This window comes from Aquila chrysaetos, chromosome 7 (genome assembly GCF_900496995.4).
Source record: "Aquila chrysaetos chrysaetos chromosome 7, bAquChr1.4, whole genome shotgun sequence".
Taxonomy (NCBI): Eukaryota; Metazoa; Chordata; class Aves; order Accipitriformes; family Accipitridae; genus Aquila; species Aquila chrysaetos.
The window spans coordinates 2,794,587-2,813,234 of NC_044010.1; the positions used below are offsets into that span (position 1 = coordinate 2,794,587).

General features: G+C 38.5%; 1 protein-coding gene across 10 annotated transcripts in view; it reads right to left on the bottom strand.

Annotated features, from left to right (window-relative positions):
- The window catches only part of STXBP5L (syntaxin binding protein 5L), a 203,634-nt gene that overhangs the window by 24,618 nt on the left and 160,368 nt on the right, over positions 1 to 18,648 (bottom strand). For 7 of the 10 annotated variants that reach the window (XM_030019693.2, XM_030019690.2, XM_030019695.2 and 4 more), the window contains one exon: positions 2,796 to 2,966. In XM_030019693.2, the coding sequence (XP_029875553.1) occupies positions 2,796 to 2,966 (171 nt within the window). Of the gene's footprint in view, positions 1 to 2,795; positions 2,967 to 15,484; positions 15,536 to 18,648 lie in introns of all 10 variants that reach the window. The other 3 variants (XM_041124792.1, XM_030019692.2, XM_030019698.2) reach the window with 1 other exon arrangement.

An 18,648-nucleotide genomic window follows, 5' to 3' on the forward strand; every position in this document is an offset into this window, starting at 1 on the left:
CGATGAACAATAGAAAGTGAATTTTTCATGATACAGATATCCAGAAAGCATCATCATGCCATCAAAAGTATAATTGTATTACTAAACGTTTTGTACACAGGGTCAGTGCGACCTTAGGGGGTTGTAGGTTCTGCCTGCCAGTGACCCTACTTACTCTGGGAGGATGGGAGGGAAAAAGAAAAGCAGCAGCATAAAAGAATTAGGCAGTACCATGGCCCAGTTATGTACAAGTAGTTCTGATACTGCAGCAGTATCTGCATACAAGAATTCCAGAAGAGTTTGGTAGTATGTAGGATGGAGAAAACACAGAGCAATAGAAACTACTGTGGCAGTGTTGTATTTTCCACCACAAACTACTATATGACAATGGTACTTACCATATTTGTATGGTGCATAAAGAGAGGCAGATGAAAGGGTTATGTTGTGATCATCATCAATGATTAATACAGAGTTAAAAATGGTGATTATGTAGATGAAAACTGCCCCTATGCACAGGAATTTATAGACACCTCAGAGCTCTCTAAATCTGCTTTAGTACAATGTTCACACAGGAGCCATTAAATTAATCCAAGTTAAAACCGAAATTTATAGTAGGTTTAGTATTTAAACAGGATTACTTCTTTATAACTGATTGCTGAGGATTACACTTTGTCATATGTTATACAAAGCCTACAATGCGATTTAACATTTCTGCTCTTTGGCCTATGACTTAATCTTTGAAGAATCCATGATATTGTAACATTCTCCTAAAGGAGAGAGGGTTGGACGGTCACTGAAAGAACAGCAGTGTCAGTTGAAATGTCACTACTCCCCAAGGTTTTGACCCTGTTCCTCTGCAGAAGGTTAATACTCATCTAGTGAAGTCAGAAATATAGATCACGTGGGCACTTCTCATTTGCTTTAGTGCAAAGGGAGGTGGATAACATAACCCAATATAGAAAGCTGTTTAGGCTAAATGTTTCTGTACTTCAGCAGAAATGAACAACCCAAAGGATCTCTCTACCACCGGCATCTGTTCTGGTGTGATGGCCTCTGGCGACGGGAGCTGATTTCTACCAGAGGCCTAATGACATAGCTGGAAGATGGTAACACCTTCAGTGAGCACAGCCATTTTGCAGAAAGCCTCTGACCATGCTTTACTCTGTATCCCATGAATGAATGTAGGTAAATGTTGTTCTTAAATCAAATGGAAGGAGCTGCTAGAGGACACCGCAACAGACTTCGGGATAACAGCTCCATTCCAGTCAAGAACATAGTCTTGGAACCCTCTGTGCCAAATTAGGATGTTTTCTTATAGGGTCTCACACCCATAGACACTATTTTTCTGTTGTGTGATCCCCACAGTAGTCAGAATAAGGGCTGCAAAAGAATTTGCTATTTTATGTTATAAAGAAAAAAAAAATCAAAAGATTCTAGCAATTTGCCACTAGCAACAAAGGTATTTGCAATAATTTGCATTTAAAAATACAAAATTAGACACTCTGAATGATGTAATTCCCCTTGCTCTGCCTCCATTAACAATCTGCAAAATTAGGGAGTACTGGTTCCAGCTGTAGAGAACTTCTGTGGTACAGACACTTTTGCAGGTGGGCAGGTTAGGATACAAATGCTCCTTACAAGACAGAGGGCTAGGTCACAGTGGTGTTGATTGCCTATCACTTATAGCATCACGGGGGGGTCAGGCCATGCTACAGCCCAGACAACAGCTGTAGGAGATCATTATCTCTCAGGCACTTAGGAAATTAGTCTGCAACTTGATTAGAATTAAAACCTGGATTTTTAAAGGACTTAATTGTTAAAATTAATTATTTTATTATTAAAATATTACACTGTGTCATTTCTGTTGTTTAAATATTATAAAGTTTTTACCTATTACTAAAATTGAATACAACCAACACTACAGTCCTACACCATTTATTTTGATGCTATGCTTTTTCAGTTTTTGATAGACTGAAGCTTTTCTGCACAGACAATGCATTGCTTAATTGCAAGGATGTGGGGGAGCTGGAAGCATGGGAGACAAGGGTCAAGGCCACCAACAGCAGGGTGGGAACACTATCAAGACTGAAGAAAAACAGGTCAGCTGAATGCTTCTGCTTAAACGATCTGCAGTGAAACAGCTGGCACTGCTGAAACTAAAATGGGCTTATTCTAAGTTTTAAGCACAATGCATTGCCATGAGTGGTCCACTTTGTATCTCAGCTTCATCGAGACTCTGCACTCAGGTAGATTACAATTTGAAGACTGTTTTTTCAAGCATTAAAGCAAGAAACGTATTATAAATACAAAAAATTGATTAGATTATGGGCTATAATTTTACTGTAAATGGTGGCCAGGGATTGTAGAATTTTAGGAAGTCTTCAGTACCAATAAATAAATAAATATATATGTGCAAAGCCTGAACTCACATTGTAAAAATATCTTACTCATTTTCTGACTTGGTAAGTAGAGACAACGAGAGTTTAAAACGTTAGTACTACTAGCTGTCACAATAACCGTACGTAAGCGGCTATGAACAATTGCTTTTCCGGAACAAAGCACCCGATCCATACAGGCGAGGGGACGGCTGTGAGAGTTCGGCGAGGTTCAGCATACCGCATCCCTAGGCAGCGCAGAGCTCAGGAGCAGGCTTGTTAGTAACAACACTAACACACAGGGGTTGTTCTAATTCTAAACAGTCAGATGAAGACAGCAGTTCAGGGCAATGACTAGGACAAGGGTCATGCTAAACTTATTCGCTTTCACACCCAGTGAGAAATTCACAAATACCTAGCAAAATATTCATTGCCACCCACCTTCTGTGGTGACTGGGAGAGAAATCTCCATGCAGGCTGCAGACTGCGCTTTTCTGAAGGGGGGCCTCCCAGGCCCTCGGCGGTTTGCTTTTGAGACGTCTGCGCTGGAAAGTCGTTTTCCTGAACTGCAGCTCTGGGACGTTGGACTTGTACAGTGACCATTCACGTGATCTGGAAAGTGAATGCAACAAGTGCTAGGTAAAATGCCAGCTCCCAAAATTCAGAATGGAGGAGAGATGGACGTTCTGGTATTTAAGAATGGGTTAAATCAAATCATCTGAGAATAACTACTTATTTGTTTTACCAACCCACATGTGTATATATAAGAATAGCTCACCATATCTTTAAGGTATACTTTGAAAAAACCAAGGGACATAGAACTGCTACGTGTTCTTACAGCTGCAGATCCCACAGCATTTTTTTGACCTATGTTCACAGGCAATTATCAAGATACTGCTGGTAACACTGTCATCCCTGATGTTGTGTCTCCTAACAGATACCAAATAAATTTCAACACAATCTTTCCTTTTTGCTCTCATAAAGAACTGCAAGCGCAATTTACTACAGGATAGAATTTAGAGCCAGACATCCTCCCTACCTGACTCAAAGCTCCATGAACCAGGCATCTAACTGCCACTATTTGGGATAATTATAATACTGCTAAGTATTTAATTCTTTATATACCACATAGATTTATTTTACTGCTAAGGAAACTGACTGCTGACCAATTGATTTGTCTGCTACAGATCTAAAGATACGAGGCAAAGTCCTTGGACCCCTGCTAGAGGCCACGGTCAATCAGCGCAGCACATGCGGCTGTCTGATGGGCTGAGAAACAGAACACGGCTGCTTTAAACTCTGCCTACATTCGTCTGTTCTTCACCCCTGGCAATAGGTCTTTAAACCACGACAATCCACTGATCAAGACTTAGATCAGGGTTCAGAGTGGGTTGGGTTGGACTGGACTACAAAACATTCAGGAGATATATTTCTTCCTCTCACGTTGGGAAAGGCAACACGAGAAGAATTAGTGAACACAATTTTCCCCTCAACATGTGAAAGGATACACGCCCAGATATAACTGAATTATTTTTGGTCAGCAGGCAATTCATACTTACTAATTTAAGTAAACAGCAGGTAATAAGCATAACAAAAATTCAGACTTATGCAAGCACACTGAGTATTTCTATTCAAAACTATGGAAGCTCAATAATATAGGTAAGGACAAGCTTGGAGTTTGTGCCTTCATTTGAAATGTCAGGTTATTTATATCTGAGAATTAGATTAGTCTTTAAGATTCCGTATATAAGTATCATATTTTGTTAACCCTCTTTGATTTGTATTGTATCCAAGGAAAAGATGAATGTTAATATACCAAGATAAATTTATTTCTTGGTTACCATGCCATGATAGCTCCACTGCACATGATGAAAAGCTATTTCTATATTCAGATGATAAAACAGATTCTATACTGAATACAGCATATAGTGCGCTATTATATGTAGTCGTCCAATGTCTAAGTCATGTCCTTTCCATGTGAAGCAGTTCAGTCTTAATGAACAAAATTGGAAAGAATTGTTCAGAATTACAGTTTAGAAAGCAATTTAGTATCTGTACTGCATAATGAGACGGCTTTGTAGGAGACACAACTTTCATGATTCTTATCATGTTTCTTAATACATGGCTGTTAACGGAGCTAACAGCAGATATAAAACTGATGTGGATGATTCATTCAACTTATAGTTAGGGAATTTTCCAAAATCTGCTGGAACTATTCATATATTTCAGTAGAAAGTCCTTTGAGATCAGGGGCTTTGTTCAAGGGCACAGGCTGACTGTTCAACCTCAGCAACAGACACATCCTCATCCAGCTGCTTCCTTTCTTCAGAATTCAGTTTGTCTGAAGGAGTTTCAGCATGATATCTAATTATCTCCAGGGGGATCCTAGGAAGTGGTGAGGAACATAACAGAGCAAAAAAGAATCATATTCTATAGAAACATCAACAACATTTGTGAGTCCCTTTCCCTGAACATTGTACAGAATGGGCACAATTCATCTAAAGCCCTATTCACTATGCCAAATTTTAAGAGAAATGCTGCTATGTTTCTCTTAGCACATTTGCTTGTCCCAGTTGCCTTGCAAGGCCCAAATTAAACAAAAACAATCAGTAGGATCTGGGCACCTAAATCCCCTGAGTTGTTTCGACAATGCCTTTCCAAATAAACAAAGCCAGTTTCTGTGTAGGGGAGAAAAAAAAAAAAAAAAAAAAAAAAAAAAAAAAAAAAAAAAAAAAAATCAGGCCTCACCCTAGAAGCTGCAGGGATATCCCTTCCAAGTACTGAAGTTGATGAAATGTTAGTGAGTGCTACAATGAGTGGGAGAGATTTTAATGATCAGCTATACACTTTTCTATATTTTAACACTGTTCCGTACTTCTATTAGATATAATTATTTTTTAAGTGTATATAACCAGGAGCAATGCAGCTCTTCAAACCTTAATAAAAACAAGAAGGCATTGTACAAAGAGTAATATAATTATGGGGAGTATGACTGCGACATTTTTTGCTGAGCGGCTGATAAGAATCAAACAGATAAAGACCACCCAAATCTATCAGAAAATCCGATGCGTGTATTTAAAAATTAATTTCTCACATTGTTTATGGTATAAGGTCAGTGATACAAAACATTTCTTAAAAAAGGTTATGTACTATTCGAGGAAGGGTTCCTTACTGCATTGTCTGGGAAGAAAAAAAAAAAAAAAAAAAAAGCAGCGTGCAAGAAAAGTGGTAAGAAAAAAACCAAGACTAGTTTTGTATAGTGTACTTTCTAGGGGAGACTGTGAGAATGCTCAGGCTATCACCCTTTGCCAAAATGACTGCAACGATTTCCTAGCCTTCTGAGACCCAAGTTACCTGATCCTCCTTTGCCGTGACAGATATCTTCCAATCTTCCAATCACCCCAAAGAAGAGATAGAGCAGGCTTGTAAAAACCTGGCTTTTTTCCAGCTTTGTTCAATTTGCAAGAAAAACCAACATTTTAACTTTCTTCCTTGCTGGCTTATTGCTTTTGTCACATGGTCTCTGGGGCTTTTCTCATATCAGAAATATTAGTTGATACTGAGCACCAGTTAATACTGGAGACATTAACATTGGTACTTAAGAAGCAGTGCACAGATTGCTCCGTGCCGTTGATGCAATAGTGCAGCAGCTCCTAACTCTCTCTTCTTCTGGAGAAGTCAGAGAATAGTTGCCTGGGGAGAAAGCACTGCACAAAAAGCCCCCTCCTCTTTTCTACCCTTTTCCACCACTGCATTTGCCATCGCCTCCTAGCCCTTCCCACGGGTGCTGCTGCCCATGCGGTCAAGGGAATTTGCATTATACTCTCTAGTGCTCCTAGGTTCCAGCAGCAAGTGCCAGAGATACTAATGCGCTACGTTGGGCATCCTGGCTCAGCGGAGCTTAACCTTGAAGCAGTCTCCAGACTGTGTAACAGCCATCCCACCCTGCCAGGGCAGCAGCCTTTTCTCCTGTTTGTGGGTAGTGAACTAAATAGCCAGGGCTCAGTTTGTAGCTATTTTGTTCATTAATTTAAAAATGTAAGGCTCACGCAGGCCACTGGAAGTAATCACAGGAGATTACTGCATGCTACAACACATTAGTCCATTTTATACTGATTTAACTCCGCTGATTTAACATTGTATCGAAGATGTATTAAAATATATAAAAGAGAAGTTCATGGCATAAAATTCTCTTATGTTCTCCATGTGCTGCTTCTACACTGCAGGTCCTCGTTGTTTGCCTTTGTCTGGGCTCATGGTGTTACCCATATAAATTAAAAATGCTTTAGTTATCCCCGTTACCAAACGGTAGCACTATTCAGTGCAGTCTGCACCCCAAAAACTGCATAAAAAAAGAAACAGAACGGTGCTGGATGGAAGGCCAGTGTGTCACACAAAATACCAGTGAGATGATGAGATTAAGAGGAACTGAAGAAGTAACATCAGTTACTGTGAACTTGAAACTACTGAGAGATGCAACGTGCAACAGGACAGCAGCAAGCCTGCTGGAGAGCCTCAAATTAATCTAATTTTTTTGAGGAGTATTACACAGACAGGGCGTGTATTATACATACACATGCTCATTTTAGTTTACACACAGTGACATGTATATGTTACACAACCTGCCTTGTCATACGACGGTTTGAAACTACTTGGTGACCTCTGCAAAAAGCAAAAGGAACCAATGATTTACCAGTGAGAAGCTGAACTCTTGTTAAAACCAAATGTATTAAAAATGTCAGTAAGAAAGGAGAAACATGCATTTGCGGTTGCTGCCTAGCAAGTTGTGTTACACTAGACAAAACAAATCAAAAAAAATAAGACCAACCATTTTTTCCAGTTCTTACAAAGGGATAAATTAACACAGAAAAAACTAGCTGAAAACCAGTTCTTACTAATGATCTGAGAGAGGATGAGAACAAAGGAATTTAAATATGACTAATTAGAAGCATTATAATATCATCCTAAGTTGTAAGTCAGTCATCAATAAAAGACCAGGCAAGAGGACCCAAGAGAGATGCTTTAACATGGAGCAGAAAGAACCTGAAAAATGAGGCCCAGAGAATCTCCTCAACAAATGTTGAGGAATACAATCTCTGCTGTTAAAGGGAGGAAAAGTCCCTCTGTTTCCACTGGGGGAGTATTACCAATAAATTAGATTCTGTGTAATAATTATGGGTGTGACTAACCTTTTTTCTTTACAAAGCAGAGAGATACACATTTAAATCAAGGGAAAAGAGATCTCATAACTGTACAAATGGCCAGAAAAAGTGTCTCAGGTTTGCATGTAAAATAACCAAAACTTGTGTAAAAGTAGTGTGATCATTCATTAGCGAGAACATAGACTGACACCTGAAATTTTAAACAAATTATTCTTAAAAGAAAATCCCTTACAAAGTCAGGATCACAATTTTCTCTTGGTGCAGTTCTGTCAACCAGGCAGGAGAGGAGGTGTGAGCCCTAGCAGAAGAGGTTAGTACAGATGCACTGCCAGCAAAAGCGTGTATTTACCATCATGTCTTCAGCAGTTTGAAGAGGAAGGATGAATTGCCCTGTTGACATACTGTTAGTATATTTAGGTCCACACTAAGAGTACAACATGCTGTCATTGTAATATACTGCCTGTGTTATATAATGGTATTCTTATTATGGTAATGAACTCCTATCATGTGCTTGATCCCAGATTTCATCATTTTTTTGAAAGCAGGGTGAACAGATTTACTTTTCAGACAAATAAAATACTGTGAAGTGGCTGAAAACGTTAAGTGTGTTGTCACTGACAGAGCCCCTTTTAAAACTAGTATTTTTGCCTGCAATTATGAACAATGAAACTAAAATACAAAATGAACACTATCCAAATGAAGAACACTAAGAATATATTACTGTATGTCATAACATCACCTCTACATGATCATATCTGAAAAACCAACCCTGGCAGTGCAAATCTAAAAATAAATCTAGCTTTGTTCCCAGAGAACAGTGGGAAAATTTTGGACTACTTGGATATGACACCACACTACTGGACTGACTGTCTCAAAAAGTATACAGCACTCAGTGCGCCTCACCAGAATAACATAACATAAATTGTTGCTATGCTTTGTGCAATAAACAGGAAAACAGACAGAAAACTTGATTTACTTCTGAAACGTAAGCATGAAACAACCTGAGCTGCACAGAGGACAACACTGAAACATGCAAGTAGAGTGCATGCATCACAAGACCACCTTGGATATCACCAACTAGTCCTGAGCACCCCTTACTAGTAGCACTGCATCTGCATTTTCAAGACGGAAAAATCTGGATTTAATTCTCTGTTTTTGAAAATGAAAAATTCTTCAAAGAGGTTGGACTGGAAACATTTTTTCAACTTGAACATGACAAAAATAAAGCATGACACATGAGCCGGAGACTTTCTAAACAAAATTCCACCTTTCCATCTGAAATGAATGAACAAAATGTAAGATAATTACAACAAAAGTGTTTGTAGACTATTCTAACCAGATTCTTCCAGAAATTCTTCCCCTGATTTTTCAACAAAATTGTTGTTTTTACCTGGAGGTAAGAATGTCTGAAATAATTGAGCTAGCACCGCTCCATAGATGCTAACATATAAGTAATTTGCTTGCCAACACTCAACAGAAAAAGGCACAGACATGGGCAAAGAAGGCATTCCAAATACAATTAAGTTTACACATAATTTTTATGCAGCAATCAAAGAATTCTAAAAAAATCCAAGTTTTTCTAAACTTGTTAACATTATGCATTGTAGATTTTTGACATATTTCATGCCATCGTAATAAATAAGAATGAACAATTGTTACTATTTTAATGTTGCAAAACCAGATTTTATAGTCGATAACTTCCAATTTAGAGTTCTTATTTATCCTTCTTTTGTTATCACTTTGTTGTCAAAATAATTATACATGGGAAGTTATTACTTTCTGAATATTCTTCTGCTTGTACAGACAGGTCAGTTACTAAGACTTTGGATGTTGCTTTAAGTCCAAACAAGGTGACAGGACCATCTGTCTCATGCCCGAGTCTCTGCCTAAGAGATGACATTCTGTGCGAGAGCTCAATCCCAATCCAAGTTACTTACTATACAGGAAAACCTCCGGATCCAGGCAGGTCTGGTAAATCTATGTGTAGCCCCTGATTTTGACTGCTGGGGACTATTACAACCCAAGAAATGTACAGAGACCACAGAACAGAAGAATACTACATATGTGTTTGCATTGCTTGAAAGGAGTGAAAAATGACTTACCTTTGAGAGTCCTCAGTAAGGAACTCTTCTTTAAGTAAAAACAAAGAACTTGGGAACAGTGAATATCTATTACATTGTGAGCCTAACAGTTGCCTATCATTTTGTTGTTATCAACTCTTAAATGTATGATGATCTTTACTGTTATTTCAGCTAACAAATTTTACTGCCATTTCAGCTAACAAATTTTACTGCCTTTCCTTCGTGACTACATTTAACTGTATCAGCCACAAATTTTTAGTTAGGGTATCATTTTGGTAATTTTCAGCACTTACCTTTCCTTTAAACTACTTGGTTGTTAAATTGCCAATATAGATCAGGTGTTTTTTTTGTTTTGTTTTGTTTTTTTTTTTTTAAATCCGGAAGCATTGAAAGTCAGAACACAGCCCCTTTCTGCATTTGAAATATAACCACACAGCACATGCCTGTTCTGCTGTAATAGTTGACAGAGTTAACCTGCTGGTTGGCTCTTGTTGCTTTTTTTATTCCGGTTATTTGGACTGGCAGAGTGCTAATGTGTCTGTTAATATAGGTTCTCTTTTAAAATTGTTTGACCATAAACCACCTCTTATTTAATTAAGGAAGAAACTGATGCTGTCATACACCTGACCTTCAGCAGATGAAAGAGACTTTTATCTAAGAGGGTCCTACCTACAGAATATCAAAATCCAAACCTGAAAATGTGAAATTGAAGAGAGGCCAAATGTTTAAAACCATTTCTGTAAAAGTGAAAGACTTCAGTCCAACCCAGAATGTTTTTCATCTTAATAGGGATCAAACTTGCAGCAAAAAAGGCAAACCGCATCCTCTACCGAATCAGCGAGAGCACAGCCAGCAGCGGGAGGGAGGTAATCCTTCCCCTCTACTTGGCGCTTGTTAGACTGCATCACAAGTCCTGTGCCCAGTTTTGGGCTCCCCATTACAAGTGAGATATTGGCATACAGGCACGAGCTCAGCAGGGGTCCACCGAGCTGGTAAGGGAGTCGGCACACACAGTGTAAGAGGAGAGCCCGAGAACTGCGGGGGGGTCAGCCCTAAGGAGAGAAGACTGAGGGGAGACCTTATTGCTGTCTGCAACTACCTGATCCCACTATATGGAGAAGATAGAGCCAGACTCTTCTCAGAGGCGCACAGTGATCGGATGAAAGGCAAAGGACACATCTTAGAACACAGGGAATTCTGGTTAAATATTAGGAAAAACCTTTTTTCCTGTGTGGATGATCAAGTACTGGAAGAGGTCACCCAGAGAGGTTGTAGACCCCTGTCCTTGGAGGCATTTGAGACTCAGCTGGACACTGCCCTGACCTACCTGGTCTAGCTAGACCTGCTTGGAGCAGGGTGATGGCCTCAACAACCTCTAGAGGTCCCTTCCAATCTTAATGATGCTATGATTTTAACTACAAGCAGAGTTCAGATGATGCCTCAATTCAGCTTGTATTTTCAGACTGAAAAGCAATCCTTCCTTCTGGAAGGAGACACACACTGGACAGACCATAAAATCCTTTGCATGTAAAAATATGTATCATTTTCAATGTATATTGCCAGTAATTAGAGAAAAGCATTGTTACAACTGGATGTCTGAATTACCTTTTCTAAAAATGTCACACCAAGGAGGAAAGCAACTCACATAATTTCAAAATTTCTGAAATGTTCTTTAGCACTGTAAACAGAGTTACAGATCCAGAAAAACTAGTACAGAACGCTCCAGTTAAAATCTACCGGTCTGCCCAATGCAGCAGTAAGCAAAAACAGATTAAAAGCTTCAAAATTCTGCCAGTGCCTAATGTCTGCTGTAAAATACTATGAAAGGGTAAGGCAAGAATATTGCTGTAACCCCACTGCTCATGCTTAAAATAAATATGAGGTCTTCTTTATGGTATCCGGGTACTGTTTCATAGGCTTGGGAGCATCCAGGAAGCGACACTTCCCTTGCAATGAAATACAAAGGCAGTTTTTCACTGCTGTGTAAAATGGGAGACATTAACTCTGACCTGGTAAAGAATTAATTCACTGCTTATAAATATCTGCATAAAGCATAGGAAATTATATTAATGTTTTGAAGAACACAGCTTAGCAAGAAGAAACAAGAGATGTCTGTCTCTGTATGTGTTTTCTTTTGTTCTTTGGCTAATAAAGTCTAGGTGATAACATAAATTCTTACAGTGAAACCATCTGTTCATAGGAGTAAAATAAAAAAAATCAGCAGTTACCGAGTATCTCCACCTTTAGTTAGGACTTCTGTCTAGCTCCCTGCGATCACCTGGAAACTTTGAAAGCTTTTAATGAAATGAGCAGAAATACTTCCTAAAAGAAAAATACAAGCAGATGCTTAAAGTGGCTGGTGAAGCAAAGTTAGAAAACTCTCATATAAAAGCAGTTGCATATGTCTGGATACATCCCAGATTCTCCACTTGATTAAATTAGATTAGGATTATCCCCATAATTTATTTCACTGCAAGTGCAGGGAGATGTAGATGATCTTTTCAGAAAACTTTGGGAAACAGTATTAGGTTCAAAAATAAAGATACTATCATTTCAAGCTGCCTCTGAAGGATAGGGAAACTGTACAGTATATGCAACAGCAATACCACATCTTCCTTCTGGCTAACTCAAACATTGGGTTACTATGATCTGCAGTAGCTAAAACTATCAAGAAGTTTCAACGTATCCCCACATATGGCATATTCTCACATTTCTGTGTGGAGATACGGCATCCACAGGCAACAAGTTCTTCGGCAAGGATAGATAATAATCACTACAGCAAAATAGAAAGATGCTGAGGTCAACTTTTATCAGTCATACACGGTCAGAATGGAGTCCCAAAGTACCTTTCAGTCATGAAAATCCTGACAAGGTTTAACTAGAACACCCTGAGTCATCAGATCACACATTATTCCCTTAAATGCTAGCAAACTACTCCCCAAGCAATTCTCAGTACTGGCAGCACCTCCACGTGAAATAGATTTAACTTCCACTTAACCTCTACTATTACAATTCAAAGCAAAGTGAAAGCAAGGACACTACATGAGCCAGATCCTAAGAAGGGAGCAGAACTGTAAGCTGCCAAATGCTAATGTATTTCCCAATTAGCTGCAGTTGGTGCTGAGAGTAGGCAATGTATCAGCACTCTGTAAAAAGCTATGAGCCAGAGCCAACGGGATGGATGTGCAATATCTTATCATTTCAAAGTGGTGACCTGAATATTTTTACAAGAAGTGTGGGCCAGAGAGTACTGTTATCCCCCGAATATTCAGACCATGGATTCAATCTCAAGCAACAGCCAGACAGTGGACAAACAATCCCTAAGAGCTCTGCCAGTGTAGCCAGGACATTTTGGAGCAGAAGTAAATGAAATGCAGACATTACTCATCACCTTTTCCAGGAACTCTCATTTAAATTTAGCTCCTTACATTGAGAAAAAGAGGCTTTTTCCAGCCTGTTATAAACTAAGCAATCTATAATTCAGCACAGTTTTAATGGCTAGAATAATTAACAGGAATCTTCTGCCCTTCTAAGACAGTCACGAAGGAGAACTGAAACAAGTATTTTTGTTTCAGTGGGTTTTTTTTTTTTTTTTTTAAACCTTCCTCTGCAGTTGATTAGCCATGAGTATCTGCCAGCTTATACATTGAATGCTGCTTCCACATGCTTTATCCTTAGCAATCCACCAGGTTTCTTGGTAATAGGAGTACAGAGTACCCAATAGCTGTGGCAGTAACAACAAGCAAAACGCCTAAGTGACAATTTGATATTACCTTTTGGTGTGTATGAAGCTTTTGAAATTAATGGAGTTCCACTCATTTCTGCAAGATGTTGAAATAGACCTTCTTAGACTTATTTTTAGTTTATATGTAACTTGCTCTACATTATTAAAAAACAATGAGCACAGGTAAACAGAGGATTGGTAGAAACATGACTGTTCTGAAATCAAAATCACAGACAGGATTATGCATTCCATTAGTCTTCAAACTTCCCTACATACGTCATACATTTAAGATGGATCATCATGCCTCCTACGCTCTTGGGTTGAATTTAACTTTTACAGCTTTCCTTTTGTACATAGTTGTCCTGCTCCCCAGTCGTTGGGGTTTTGTGGTTTTCTTTTTTGTGAAGTTTTTTTGTTGGTTTTTTGGTGGTTCTGTTGTTTAGGGTTTTTTTTAAACATAAATTCGCCTTCAATTTGTCAATATATTCTAGGCAATGCTTACAATATTGTCCAGCTCCCAGCATGATTACAGGAAAGCTGATGGTAAGGCAGCTTTTTTCTCTGACATGCAACTTTTTTGTATTATACAATAATGCCCTCACCACTTCTAGTTGCATTGATTTGTTTCTTGCTTTTCTAAAAGCTGTAAATCCAGTCTTTTACACATCAAATTTATCTTTTTCTTGTGTTATGATTCAGGATCTAAATCTATGTCACACTATGTGTCCTTCAAGATTATATATTTTTAATAATACTAACAAAAAGAAGTCTGATCTGTAGAATACGCCTTAGGTCTTATCCTATGGCTATTTTGATACTCTAAGTATTCACCTTCTCTCTTAATAGCTGCCCATTTATTTAGCGATAAATATTAATTTTTCAGGCCTCTAGCTGCCTACATCGCTCTTTTTACCTTTTTGGAGTATTATGAGTATTACTATTTTCCTCTCCAATTTTTGTTTTTTGGTGTATTCCTACATTCTTAGTTTCTCAAACATCACTGTTAATGATGGAATAAATTATTTCAACCAAATCACTCTGTACGCTGAAATCCGCACAATCTGGATTGAATTTCCCAATGATTTTTCAACATTTATTTACTTAATCTTTATCAGGAGCTATGAGCAGTTTTCCAAGTTCGTCAGTCATTTGTAATGTGGAAGACATATTTATTCCCCTGACTTTTGCCCTGGGGAACTGTGTTACATTGGTTAATACATGCACATGATTCCTAGTGACAGAAATTAAGTTCAGCTGTGTTATGCAAGGATGTGATCCAACTTTAATTTCTATCTCTAAAAAGACACTCACAAGTAATGAGGCATAGCTACATGGCTTTTTCAGTCATCTTACGTGAGAAACTTCCCATGAGAGCAAAATTAGAAAGGACTCCTTGAGACTGAGAATATTTAAAGACAATTACTTTAAAAAAAAAAAAAAAAAAAAAAATCTTTCTGTGAATCACACATTCCAACCCAAATGCCAGGAGCAATCCCCTTTACATGGATATTTAAGAGGGCATGATCTGCCCCAAACATTTTTAGGTTACGCAAGATGTTGAATTTTCATTTTAGGTTTTTTGAGGTGAAATTTCTCCTCTCACTATTCATTTCCACTGAAATATTAAAGAAGAATTGAGAAAAAGGTTACAGCAAACTATATGCTTAACAGTTAGCTGAAGTAAGTCTCAAGGTGAGGACTGAGACACAAATGGCTGATTTCTGATCTGACTTCTCAGAAGTTCAAAGACACCATAAAATACACATGTTCAACCGCCTTATCACTGTTGTGGCACAGAGTCTGTACATCAAATAAAGAAAATAGACTAGTGCATGCATTGGGTGTTATAGGCAGAGATAAACATCACTGACAACCAGTTATAATGGCTCAAGTGTGTAAAAATTTCTGGAGCCTTTTCTTAATAAAATATTACACACACAGTGTGTAATGACTGGCAAAATATGTCTACATGAAGTAAATGAATATTAAACAAGCAAAATGCTGAGAGCTGCCAACAGAACTGTATGGGTTAATAGGTGGTTTTTAGAAAGCCTTTTCAGACAAAGCTTCCAAGGTTATTGTGTTATCTCATGAATCAGTTGGTAAAATGTTTTGCCAATGAATGTAAGGAAGTTCAAAGCTGTTGGCTTTCGCCTACCGTACCAAGATCAGTCTTAAGATCTGTTGGCAGACTTAACTTTCTTGATCCTTTAACTGAAACAACAGAAAAAGGAGAAAGGCAGTTGTTAATAAGTAAGAAAGAAAAAGGAGCGAGGGAAAACAACATGCCATCTTCTGGTTAATACCATGTTGCAAATTTGTAGCACTTTTTTTTAATCAGCATATAAAGGCAGAATTATGGTTTAAATATTTTCATGTACACCATTCAGCAAAATAAACATAACTGAACAAAGCAGCACTGGAAAAAACATTACTCCAGCTCTCAAGAAGTGAATGGTGCTTTACACAGCTTTGGCCGTGTGCTGCAATATCTTACCTTGTGATGACGGGAATGATAAAAAAAAACAAACAAATGAGATTAAGGCAAATATTGCAAATGCTGGTTATGCAGCATATCACAAATATTTAAACATCTGGAAACCAATTTAATAAAAGGGTGCAATGAAATTATGAGTTCTGATGACATCATACCTCAAGATACCCTTTGAAAAAGAGAGGGCATATTGTACAGGTAATGGAGACAGAACATACTATTGTAATATTATGGAAAGGAAGACAGGTTGCACAGAAACAAAACACAGCAGCTTCAGGATATAATGTAGTGTTATCTAGTCATCAAAATATTGCACTCAATTTACTGAAAACTTAATTATCTGTTGTGTTCCAATTACACAACAAAACTATGATTTTGTTCTGTTCAAAAATGTTTTCATTTCCTTACACACGAGCACATTTTTAAACAATGAACACCAGAGAACTGAAATGAAGCATGTCTTGTAACAGTCAAAATGGCATTAAATTTATTAAAAGAATGCCTTAAGAAATCTTTTTTTAATTATTCAGAAGACTTAATTTCCAATATGGTTCTTTCATTTTGCATTTTTTCACATTGTTTTCTGGCTTTCACCCCTCACCCATACTGTCTGTTACTAGAAGTGAACAATGCAGTATTTGTCAGCTAACTATTATACTTCTAAAGAAAGCCCCATATGGTAAGTATCACAGTGACAGGAACACTGGGACATATGAATATAAGGAACAAGTCCTTTGTAATTTCTATTTAGTAAGCTTTTAGGTCAGAAGGATGCCCAGAACAGCCACTTACCATTTCAAGTCACACAGCCCCTTAAAAAAAAAAAAAAAAAAAAAAAATAAAATTCTGTTGCATTCTTTTGCAGTGTCATAAACTACAAAGCCTGCAATGTGGTAGCAGAACGTATCAGTTGGCACCTATGTTAGATGCTTTTCTTTCTTTCTTTCTTCAGGGAAGAGTAGGGGACCCCTTCAGGCTCTTGAGCAACATTTTGGTATCAGTAGGACCAGCATAGCCCTCCTAGTAACCCATTTCTAGCTGTCACTTTAACTGGACGCTTTGGGACAAGGAGAAGAGATCTCTTCAGATCAACCCAATATCAAAATACACATCACTAACACTACTACATGAGAATTCTCCAATTTGGATACCAAGTGTTAGGCTCCCACATCCATTTTAGGCACTCACACAAAGGGCAGCTTGATTTTCAGAACAGCCTTTTAAAAACATTCCATTTATCTGAGCAGCTGTCATACACTCTTTCAGACTGTGAATGGAGGATACTGCTCCAGAAAATCAGTGCTTTGCTATAGAGAAAGAAGAAGCATCACCACTTGTGACTTAATCCCCTTTAAAGGAAAGGACAACATCTGGCCCAGCCAACCCTCTGAAAAAGGATTAACCAATTCCTAAGGAACACTGTAGGACACTTCACTAACACACTAGGATCTAGATTAGGATATTTCAGAGCTACAAAACCTAGCTGCATTTAACACCAAGGAGCTTCATTAGTGCTGTCATCATGGAGGCTTTCAGCTTTGCAAATTGGTGGTTTAACCTCTTCTATTTCTATGTTACAGGTGTTTCTGTATAACAGGAATTACATGTCTTGTGTTATATGCCACAGCTGTTCCCAGCTACTACAATTTGTAGTACGTATGTCTGAACTGCAAGACTGCAGAAACAGCTCCCAACTATTTGTGTGCAGGCTCATACAGCATGTGCAAAGTATGCACTTTCCGATTCCTCTGAAGGACTCTAAACAGGCTTGATTTGGGAGCTGCCACAGCTGCGCACAGACAAAATAGTCATACCATACTGAAGGCTGCAATCTAACAGAGTCTTGGGGTGCTGAAGGGACGGAGGATTGGAAAGAAGAAGAGTATACAGTCGATTAGTTGGTTTGTGGGTACAGGGATAGAGTAGAGGACGTGGTGAGCAGGGGGCTAAAGGACAAAGGAGACACACAGCATAAGGAAATGAAGGAAGTGCAGCTGAGGAAGCCAGGAGTTACTCCTACCACCATCTCCACCACCAAATTTGGAAATTTTTGGTGTAGGACATGATTGTGCTAGGACCCAGCGTGGACCACTGTCAACAGACCACACCTTTGAGGGTAAAAACAAAAGAAGGAGCCAGTTGCTTTCATGCTTTACTGTGATTAAAGCTGTGCATATTACTTTTTGGGGGGTGAAACTAACTGTTTACTATTAAACTAATCAGAATGTGGATATTATTATGTAACCTATTTTTAGTACCTAAATCATGTCTATTTTACTATCCCTATGTTTATTATAAAGGAGGATCATGCACATAAACCTATGTTGCTGAGAAAGAGCTTTTGAAAACCAGCTTAATTTAAGAACAAAGTAGAGTATAAAGGTTCAAGAGGCTAGCAGAGCTGTTTGTTACCATCATTTGTTTGCATTCATATTGGAGGCAGCCAGCAGAAATTGCGATGTCACAGCACAAGGCAAGACAGCCCCTGCCCAAAAGAGCTTAATGTGTAAACAGTCAAGTTATCCAACTGTAGGATGAGAAAGAGGCACAGACAGAATTAACAGGTACAGTCTGGCAGACAGCTAAGCTGAGCGCCCAGGTCTCCTGACCTGGCTATGTCCTATCTCATAGCCATATGGTTCCTATCAGTCTTTCAATAAAAACGCCAAGGCACAACGAACAAACAAATGTGTGCTCGCAGCTATGACACTCGGTGGTGCGTTTCCCTTGGCTACTACAGCAGGACCGTAGTCAGAGAATTTAATATTACTCAAAATGCAGGTGACTTCATACAGCTCTTTTTCTATTAGGGAGCTTCTGCCTGCATAACAGT